The 10,879-nt window shown below is 33.6% G+C and overlaps 2 protein-coding genes and 1 pseudogene across 2 annotated transcripts; 2 read left to right on the top strand and 1 right to left on the bottom strand.

The window, feature by feature from the left end:
- The first annotated feature begins 523 nt into the window (after positions 1-523).
- On the top strand, positions 524-1,547 carry LOC102617464 (zinc-finger homeodomain protein 1-like). Its single transcript, XM_006473104.4, has one exon. The coding sequence runs from the start codon at positions 750-752 to the stop codon at positions 1,377-1,379; it is 630 nt and encodes a 209-aa protein (XP_006473167.2). The 5' UTR covers positions 524-749; the 3' UTR covers positions 1,380-1,547.
- A 4,023-nt stretch (positions 1,548-5,570) lies between these two features.
- On the bottom strand, positions 5,571-6,689 carry LOC127902452 (adenosylhomocysteinase 1-like; annotated as a pseudogene).
- A 150-nt stretch (positions 6,690-6,839) lies between these two features.
- On the top strand, positions 6,840-8,355 carry LOC102617175 (hypothetical protein). Its single transcript, XM_006473103.4, has 2 exons — positions 6,840-7,320; positions 7,747-8,355. Exons 1-2 carry the CDS (start codon positions 6,965-6,967, stop codon positions 8,168-8,170), a joined length of 780 nt encoding a protein of 259 aa, XP_006473166.2. The 5' UTR covers positions 6,840-6,964; the 3' UTR covers positions 8,171-8,355.
- The last annotated feature ends 2,524 nt before the right edge of the window (positions 8,356-10,879 follow it).

Here is a 10,879-nt window from a genome sequence, read left to right as displayed (position 1 = left end):
AAAGTTGGTTACGAGCTTACAATAGCGGTATGAGTTTATTTTAATATGATTAATTTAAAATCGAAAATAAAAAAATGTATTAGACTATTAGTTATTCGGGGACCGGGGATCCCCTGTTATTATTCGGGGAGGGGATGAGGATTCTCTCAAGCAATTCTGACGGGGATGGGGAGGGGACGGGGACATATGCAAAATATCAGGGATGGGTATGGGGAGATTGGTCCCCTCCCCTCCCCTCCCCATTGCCATCCCTAATTGTATACTAAGATTTGGATAATAATTTTTTATTTTGGAAAACAAATTTCATGAAACAATTTATCACGTTCATATTTACTAAAGTGAAAGTTAGGAGAAGTATACATTGTTAATTTATTTAATTTTTTTAGCTTATATATATATATATATATCGTCTAACTATGACAAATTTTGTTGTTCTGACTGGTATAACTTGGGGTGTGTTCTAAATACGTGAATTCATAATCTAATCAAATTGGGTGGGAGGGTGGGGGGGGGGAATAGCACTGCTCTCTCTCGTGTCCTTTCTTAAATACACGTCACGCTCCTCCCACAATAAGGATTAATATTTTACTATACAACAAAACAAACATTAATTCTTGCTCTTTCTCTCACTTTTGCTTGTTTCATCTCCATCTCTCCTCTATCCTTCCACTTCACATAAATACAGTTACTATACCTTGTAATCCCCCTTCATTAAACAAATCAAACAAGGTGATCAATTACTTTGAATAATGGATCTCAGTTTGGTTCCTTACAAACACCAACGTCCACATCCACAACAAGAACCAAACATAATCAACTACAAAGAATGCATGAAGAACCACGCAGCCTCCATCGGCGGCCACGCCAACGACGGCTGCTGCGAGTTCATGCCACGTGCTGATGACTCCCTCACGTGCGCTGCATGCGGCTGTCACCGTAACTTCCACAGAAGAGAAGTCCGCGGCCAGCTGCTCCCGCAGCCAAAGCGCTTGTTGCTTTTCAAGGACCCTACCAAGCTAGTGGGAGCCGTTGATCGTTATGACGAATATGATAGACGGTCGGAGACCCCCGAGAGGGAGGAGGTAAATCTGAATGTGTGTCCTCCGGGAAATGTGGGTCCGGCGACGGGGAAGAGCAAGAGGCAGAGGACTAAGTTCACGCAAGAGCAAAAGGATAAGATGCTTGAGTTTGCCGAGAGAATAGGGTGGCGAATGCAAAGGCAGGATGACGTGGCACTCAACCAGTTTTGTAATGAAGTGGGTGTTAAAAGACACGTGCTTAAAGTTTGGATGCATAATAACAAGAATGCATCTCACCGTCGTAAGGATGAATCTGCTTCTCAGTCTCCGACGGAGGCGGCTCCTCCGGCTGCGGCGTAACAGACTGTTAAATCTTGTAATGTAACGATGCTATGAATTGCTGTTCTTTTTTTTTTTTTTTTTCAATTTCTTTTGTAATGGGGTAAAACTGAAGCTAGGGCAACTAAAAAATTACCCACTTTGTCATATTGTTCATAATGAGTTTATATTTTCTCTTTGTTGCGTTTAGATTGTAATCTTAGTTTTTCTTTTTTCGAACATAAATTGTAATCTTAGTTTAGCAGAGTGGTTGAATCGGATGCGTGGCACTGATGTTATGATGTTCATATATAATTCTAGTTTACTAGTTAACAACTTATTTTGCAAATCTTTTTGTTTAGATTTCGAACCATAATCAAATTATAAGTTGACAGATATTTTTAATTAAGCACATAGTTTTAGTTTGAAGTCTAATAAATTGGATTCATTACGAGTTTATTACCTTATGTTTTGAAATCATTGAAATGTCGTTGCTTTTTAGTTCCAAGTCTCTTAGATTTTGAATCCAAATTCAAATTACAATTTGAATTAAGTCATCGAAAATCTTGAGTTGTGTCTCTCTACCTTAATTTCGTTCAACTTGTTCTTGGGAAAAGAATAAAAATTTAAAAATAGATGAAATCACTGTCATTAGATGGAGACAGGCCATAATTTTGGAGCGTGCATGGTCTAAAATTTGAGAATATGGGGCCAAAAGATAGAAGGCAGAGACGAATGAAGCTAATTTGAAGTCATTGGTATTGTCATCATGTTTGGGTCCATGGCAGTGGATTGCCTTCAATATGTGCTGCCATCATGCCTTTGCTCTCAATTTAGCCGGACAAGAGTCCTATCTTCTCAGCAAGTATTCTGATTTCTGAAACTGAACACATAAATTTATTGAAATGGCCTAAAATTTAGAGTTAATTTGCAAATGGTCTCATTCAATTCCATCAGACATACTCAGGTTGTAGACTAACGTCTTTTCGTAAGTATAACATATGTACCGTTCCATTCGACTCCATTAAACAAATTTGGTTGTTCCAATTTATTAATACTCTCCCGTGCCGTGTGAATCATGCAATCAAGCACCGTAAGCATGGTACATGATAAAGTCTTAAAATACTTTCCATTCAAGGGAAGAGATATCTTTGTCGAAATATATGATCCAGACCATTGTTAGACGGGTCCGCTACGGTCAGCCTGTGAAATTTCATCTAACCCCTTATATTCTGTGTTATTTATATTTTATTCATGAATATTATAAATTTTTTGAAATATAAAATTTCGTTTAACCCCTTATACTCAATTTTATTTTATTAAAATCCTGGAGTATGAATTCACCCCTATATTAAATTCTCAAAATAACCTCCATTTAATTAAAAAATATAATTATTGTTAAAAGAATTATAATTATAATTATTATTTTATTATAATCATAAATATTTTTTTAATAGATTATTGTTATTATTAATAACAAGAATAAAAAGTATTATAATTAATTAATCTATTAACAAGAATTAATAATATTTTTTATTAAATTGTTAATAATAATAATAATAATTAATTATTATCCAGATTTTTTTTAATATTTGGTATAAAACTTATTTTTATAATAAAAATTGTTATTACTCACACACAAGTCACTATCTAAACGCAAGGTATTTTTCCAGTCTTCGTTCTCCTGGCAGCCTAAAAGTCCACACACGCATGAGACCCCCTTGCCCAAACAACTAAAAAAATGTTATTATAATCATAAATACGTTATAATCATAAATATGTTAATCGGAACTAGTTTATTCAAAATAAAAGTCTCCGCTCTTCTTTCATATTTTATTATAATCATAAATATGTTAATTATCATTGATTATTATTATTATTAACAATTTAATAAAAAATATTATTAATTATTGTTAATAGATTAATTAATTATAATGTTTTTATTCTTGTTATTAATAATAACAATAATCTATTTTAAAAAATATTTATGATTATAATAAAATAATAATAATTATTATAATTCATCTAACAATAATTATATTTTTTAATTAAATGGAGGTTATTTTGAGAATTTAATATTATAGGGGCGAATTCATACTTTAGGGTTTTAATAAAATAAAATTGAGTATAAGGGGTTAAACGAAATTTTACATTTCAAAAAATTTATAATATTCATGAATAAAATATAAATAACATATAGTATAAGGGGTTAGATGAAATTCCATAGGCTGACTGTACGTTACATTAAATGTAATTAAATGTAACGTAGGCGGACCCTTGTTAGACATGCGTGTATATAAACATAGCAAAAATTATTGTTGTTATCATATTTATATACGTGAAAAAAAAATCATAGCAATTTAGAAGATGTCAGATAACTTTTGTTTTATGTATTTCTTATTTGTTAGGAAATTGGTGGGTGAAGCAAGACCGCAGCTAAAATGAAATTAGAAATAAAATAAAGAATAAGCACAATAGAGGACACCAGAAATTACATGGTTCGGCTTTTAGCCTACGTCCACGAGCGAAGACAAAAGGAAAATAATTTACTAGTGAAATAAGGATTACAAGTATTGTAAGATTTTAGCTCACTACCCAAAACTCCAATACACTCAATCTCTCACTCACTAGAATAAGAGCTTATAAATGCAAGCTCTTAAACTCTCTCTCAACTCCCTAAATTGCTCTCTCAATATTGGATAATTAAGCTCTTCATTTGCACTTGTATTTATAGCAAACTAGTGGCCAAGAAAATCAAAGCCGTGTTCACCAAATTCTTCATCAAAACCGTGTGCATCAAATTCAATCTTCAAACTTGTTGCAAGCTGACCATTCTTGTCAAAACTTCTAGATGCAGCCATGCCAAACACTTCTAGATGCAGCCAACTTTGACATTATTTAATTCCCCTTTTCAGTTGTTTGAGAAATGAAAAGAGTGAAAAATTTCGTCCATTTTATGTTTTTCATTCTTGGCAATTGGCAAACCATTTGATGTAAGACGTTATTTTAGGATTTTAGGATTTTATTTTTTATTTTAATTAGAATCAATTATAGTATGTGATTTAATATTTTATTTCCATTATAATTGTGATTTATTTCTATTATAAATAGTGAGGCCTTATTATTGTAACTTCAGATTCAATTATTTAATAAAATATCTCTTTTTATAATTCCTTTTATGATTATTTATCAAAATCTCTCTTATAAAGTCATTTGGATTATAGCATCATCTAATCTTGTTTTATGTGTTATTAAAAATATCATGAATTTATTTGATTAGAACGATATCTAATCATGTTTTGATTAAAGCGTAATCTAATCGCGTTGAATTTATCCAATACTAAAATAATATTTAATGTTTTTTATCCCAACCCTCCCTTCATTACCATCATTACCAGTTAAAGGATAGAACTAGAAAGATTCAAAAACCTTATTTTAATAAAATGTAGTTACACAGTTCATTTGTGGCTGCAACAAAGTAAAAGATAATATTTTATAATTATTACGGCAGGGAAGGATGGAGCACTCATCAAAATAGACAGGCTGATAGTGGACCTGTTTTTAGATTTCTTCCAATTTCTCAATGTAATTTTGAATTTAGATTATTTTCGATATTTCATTGGAAAAAAAAAAAAAGAGGAAGGATGAAAACGTATAGGTCCCTACTTTATTTGCAAGGGTAATTTTTAGGGACCTCCCCTGAAGTTTGGCGTATTAGCACATAGAAAGAATATATCTAAGTAATTACGAACACCTCCCATGTCGATAGTATTCAATTAGTTTGACTGTTAGTAGATTGTTGAAATTACAAAAATACCCTTTCCGTCAAAATAATAAATTATAAAACAAGACTTTAAGAACCGATTGAACTGTAAATTGCAATGATAAAAGGATAGTAAAATATCCCAAGCAGAGAGCTTAAAGCCTGATATTGTAAAATGATCATAAATTGTCGAATTGGCCTTCGTTTTTCAAATGATTTTTGATGTAGATATGAAACTGGGAAAAATATTTTTTTTTTTAATCATTCATCAGTAAACAATAGGATAACAAGATGCAACAAAGCAAGCAAAACTTTAAAACTGCATCAAATACAAAATAATCCACACAACCCCATCCAAAACCTTAATTCAAATCCCAAATGGTATTCAATCAATTGAAACCAATCTGTTTCTTTCCTCCAACTTTTCCACCACCCAAACACACACTCCTACGAAATTTAAACCTAACATCCTAATACAGATCAATCTCGGTTACAATTACATGAGCACCGGCTTGCTTCAAAGTAGCAGCACAACCATTGGCAACATCACCATAACCGCAAACAACAGCAACATTTTCGGCAATCATAACATCAGTAGCTCTCATCAAACCATCTAGGAGCGAGTGGCAGAATCCATACAAGTTATCAAACTATTTCCCCCATTACATAATAAAACATTCGTATTTTATTTCTTCCAATATTTCAAAAATTTAATGAATTGATGGTATAAAATAAAAAATAAATAAATTTGAGATCTGAAGCAAATCAAAGTAAATTACCTTGCTATTGGTGACAGAGTCATTGACATTGATGGCAGGGAATAAAAGGGTCCCATTTTCTTGCATCTGGTACAATCTCTTGACACCAATCGTTGTTTCTTCGGAAACACCGACTAATATTTCCTTCATCTTGTGTACTTCTTGGGATCGGCCTTCAACCCATCTCTAGCTTCCCGGTCTTCTCGTAGATCTCCTCAGCTTTGACTCCCTCGTGGATCAACAACGTAGCGTCACCATCGTCGTCAATGATCAGATCTGGGCCGCCGCCGGGACCCTAGTCCAGAGCTTTCTCCGTGCACCACCATTACTCTTAGAGGGTCTCCCCCTTCCAAGCGAAGACAGAGGTGGAGTTACGTGTGATGGCGGTAGCCGCGTGGCCTTGGGTTGAGAAGATATTGCAAGACCGTGTGGTCTTGATGTTGGCTCCTTTAAAGGGCTGTAAAGGGCCGAATCAACAAAATCATTTTGTGAAAATTTAGTTTGCTTTTGTCCAGTGATTATTACAGAGCATTGGTTAATGAAGTAATCTCTTACATTTTTCTCAGACATAAGAAACACGAAGCTTCAATTTTGATTTTTTTTTAAATTTTAAATATATGTTTACACATTTACCCTTACGTACTGACACCATACGTATTTAGATACTAACAGTAGGGGAGGAGCTTGTAATTATGTGGATACAATCTCTCTATGTGTTAATACGCTAAACCTCAGGGGAGGTCCCTAAGAATTACCCTTATTTGCAACTATGAGTACGGTCCCATCTAGCTTTCTGTTTATTTCACTCAAGTCCCCACCGGCCACCGTCATTATTAATCAATTATCAAGGGGGTTTTCAGAGAGTTTATGGATTTTACATTTTAAATTATATATTACACAATCTGAGGAAAATTGCTAAAACCTCCAAAATTATTAATTTTGTGAATGTGGCATGAGGTCGCAGTTAAAATTTAAAAACAAAAGATTTGTGAGAGAAAAGTCCTCGGAATTTCTGGGCCACACAGAAACATGAGGCCCTGAAAACACAAATTTTCTTCTCATCTTGAAAATGGAAGCCGGCACCAATTCTCTTTTCCCTCTCATTCATGTTCATGGCTTCCACAGTATCTCCGCAATCTCCATATTCTCTGTTTCTCAAAACCCAACACGGCAGCTTGCAGCAGCTGACAAAGGAGCCCAGAGCGGCAACAGCAAGGACAAGAAGCAAAATTCTGCGTGTGTTTGCATCGCAAAAGGCTGGCAGTAACAAGAGCCAACGAAGAGCGCAGCCGGGAGTTGATACAAGGATTCATTGGGAAAACGAAGATGAAGGGTGGATTGGTGGAAGCTCATCATCGTCACACCAAACAAACCAGAATTTTAATGCTGAAGAAGAGCAGAAGAATCTCTTGGGTGAGAAGTTCGCTGATCTTTTAGACAACTCCTCTGATTCTCATTACCAGTAAGTTTGTTTTATTATTATTACTTTTTATTCCATTTTCTTGTTTCACTTTTTCAATATATATTACTCATCCAATAGTTGGTGATTTATTCACAAATTCTACTAATTTATAATTGTACATTTATATATTTGAAATAAACTTTGTACATGTGCTATTTACTCTATTTGGGGTAGGGAAACTTCTCAACTTAATAGCTTAAAATTATTAAGGATTCGATATTAGTTATAACTAGTAAGTATATGATGATTTACACAATTTCACAATAGATTTCTTACAAAACCGGCCGAATAATACAAAAAACAAAACCTGTAAGATGTAGTTAATTCGAAACGTAATAAGTTCTCTTTGAAAATTATTGTTAGCCTCAATGTTCAAAACTCAAGTAGCTGGCTAGTATCGATTAATAGTCAATATATAAAATTCAGGTTCTTAGGAATATCACCAAGCGCGGATTTGGAAGAGATAAAATCAGCTTACAGAAGATTATCAAAAGAGTACCACCCAGACACAACATCACTTCCTCTAAAGGCTGCTTCTGAGAAGTTCCTAAAGCTAAGGGAAGTTTACGATGTATTAAGCAATGAAGAAAGCAGAAGGTTTTATGACTGGACACTTGCTCAAGAAGCTGCAAGCCGAAAAGCTGAGAAGCTAAAAATGAAATTTGAAGATCCTTATGATCAAGCATTGAAGAACTACGAATCAATTCCGGACATGGTGGATCGATTAGGAGGAAGAAATATAGAGCTGAGTGACCAAGCCATGACAGCTCTCACCTTTGATGTTGTTGTTATTATTTTTACTTTTTGTTGCATTATTTATGCGCTGTATTTCAAGGAACCATATTATTAATGGGGATGGTTCCCACAGATATAATTTGTTGCTTAGTTAGTATTTAACAATCTAGACTCTAGAGGAATCGTATACATATTAATATGCATGGAATGTACCTGAAGGTAGGTGTATATAACAACATTTATAAGAAGTCCCTGAGAGCTGAGGTTATTGCAATGGTGAAACAAAACTATTCATTATAATATTCGGTGGAGAACATGACATCTCGCCCATTTGTTTTTATTTTTCTTCTGTATTCTGTTACATTTCTCCCACATTTTATTTCATGTATTAGCCTATTGGGTTGAAATAGAACTGAGAAATGTAACGCAACGAAGAATTTAACTGTATAAATATGTATAATTAAGAAATTAGGTAGATAGTAACGTAGGAGTCGAAATATATTAATTAAATGTGGCCTAAGACCTAAGAAAAAATGTTGGACGATAACACTTGCTATCTGTATGTAAATTATATTTTCTTTGTTTTCTTTTTTGGATTACTAATAGTTTTTTTTTCCCCTAACCTATAAGTTTGTTTGTACAGAGATTCCGAAAAGTTCTCCTAGATTTATTTTACCAAGAAAAAGGAAAACGTATTTAAAAAAATTGCTTTTAAGTCCCACGTATTACTCTTAAATATGTTCAAGTTACAGACTATATAACTTTTGATACGTAGGTCCCACGATTGAAAATCCTGAACTAAATGAGATATTTATTTTTCAGGTTAATATTGGATTAACCTTACGTGAATTAACAATATTTAAATTGCTTTCCTTACTCTTGAAAATATACCCTCAAAAATTGTTACCGCTATTATTTTTAACTATCAAAGGGGTAAAATAAATTTATAAATTTTCCTAACAGTCAATTAAGAGGAAAAAGACCAAGCTGCTATGTAGGCAAATTTTTATAGCCTAAATCTTTCTAACATTTTAAAACACACACAATTTTTTTAAATATTTATAGTAAGCCCCAAACGCTTTAACAAATTTTCATTTTACCCCAATGGATACCAAACCCTTGGTCATGCGCCGCCATGGAAACCAAACCCATGGCCACGTGCAACCAAGGCAGTCAAATCCCTGGTGGCCTGCGACCATGGAAACCAAGCCATGGCTGCACGCGGTCAAGGCAACCAAATCCTTTGCCACATGTAGCCATGCCAACCAATATTATGGTTGTTAAAAAAGATATTTTCATATTTAATAAGTTAATGACAGTCAATTGTTAAAATTAACTATTTTTAGGGGATAATTTGATATTTTAAAAAATAAGGGGACAATTTAAAAATTATCAATAATTCACGAGGGAGTAACTCAAAATTTACATTTTTTTTTTTCAAGTTGGCTCGAGTTTGTCAATTGAAACCAATTGGTTTTTTTACTGCTCGGTTCCAATCCAACAGTTTTCCAAATTTAAAAAAGTAAAATAATAATAATAATAATAATAAAAAGAATAAAAGAAAATGAATAGAAACACAACTAAAGGAAACTCTCGTCTCCTCCCAAAACGGCAGCCAAACTGACTCGTTTTGGTGTCATTTGACGCGTTTTAAGTTTTGAAGTGTATGAAGACTTTTTTTTTTTTTTGTCTTAACCACGAGGTATCCTAAGAAGTGCCCCAACTATGGGAGGCACTTTTAAGTTCGTACCACAACTCAGATTAGAAGTCCCTGCTCAAATCGGGAGGCACAAGCTAGCTATTACATTTATTCTGCTCTTGCTTAGTTATATATCTTTAGCCAAGCTTACGATTGTTTAATAATCCTCGCAGCTGAAGACGGAAAACTTATAGCTTTGCTCATTCGATCATTGAATGTCCCAAAGTGTTTAAATCTCGCATGATGTTAGAGTGTCAATCCTTGCATAAGAGGTTGTAGATTAAACATACTTTCTGTTCGTAGGATCGGATATGCATAACTGTTACATTCATCTCAGCGGTGTAAAACTGTTGTTTTGAACTTATTTGTGTACAAATGTATAACAGCTAGCCTATGCATTTGGGGCTTACTCAGCCAAAAGTCTTCGTATTAACTGCGTGCTATTTTGAGATCTAAAACATTTCCAAATCTTTATTTATAGTGGAAACTGAGAATTTGATTGCGTGCGTATGAGAATAAAATTACAAACTTCTCTACTTAGGTTTTCAATAATGATCTTCTTCCATATTATTTAACTTCAATAGAGACGTACATGGGTGCCAGATGTGCTTGCAAGTGGAAATGCTGACAGCGGTGTCAATTTTGTTGGACACGTTACATTCTTTTTGGTCACTATTGGATAATTTGCTTTTGTAAGCTACGTAAACCATAAAGTCTAATAAATTGGAGGGTTGAAATTCAACCAACTTCATTCAATATTTCTACAATGTCGTTATTCAGAAACGGGTTCGATTCTTTTATCTTCAACTACGTTGGCTATATTTGTTCATCGGAAAAGAATTTATACCGTCCATTAAAAAGCAAATGAATAAAACAAAACAACGATCGATCGACAACTTTTGCTCAAAGTTAGTGATTGATAACTAATCATACGCTATTGTTTCCCATATCTGAATTCACTAAGATCCAATTGTCAATGTAATAAATGCTGTAGTTGCAGCGATGCCAGAAAGTCCTATGCAACAGACGAAAATCATTTCTTAATCTCTTAAGCCAACTAGAAAAGAAATAACTTAGTTACATATACTTACTAGTTAAACCTTTGTTAAATCAACTTAATTTCAC

The sequence above is a fragment of the Citrus sinensis genome, chromosome 5 (assembly GCF_022201045.2).
Source record: "Citrus sinensis cultivar Valencia sweet orange chromosome 5, DVS_A1.0, whole genome shotgun sequence".
NCBI classification, from domain to species: domain Eukaryota; kingdom Viridiplantae; phylum Streptophyta; class Magnoliopsida; order Sapindales; family Rutaceae; genus Citrus; species Citrus sinensis.
The sequence above is the reverse complement of the archived record's forward strand: the minus strand, read 5'-3'. Positions and strand labels throughout refer to the sequence as shown.

Coding starts and splice junctions, on each gene's coding strand:
- LOC102617464 (XM_006473104.4), top strand. CDS start 750: ATGGATCTCAGTTTGGTTCCTTACAAACACCAACGTCCACATCCACAA.
- LOC102617175 (XM_006473103.4), top strand. CDS start 6,965: ATGTTCATGGCTTCCACAGTATCTCCGCAATCTCCATATTCTCTGTTT. Junction 7,321..7,746: donor TCCTCTGATTCTCATTACCA/GTAAGTTTGTTT, acceptor TATAAAATTCAG/GTTCTTAGGAATATCACCAA.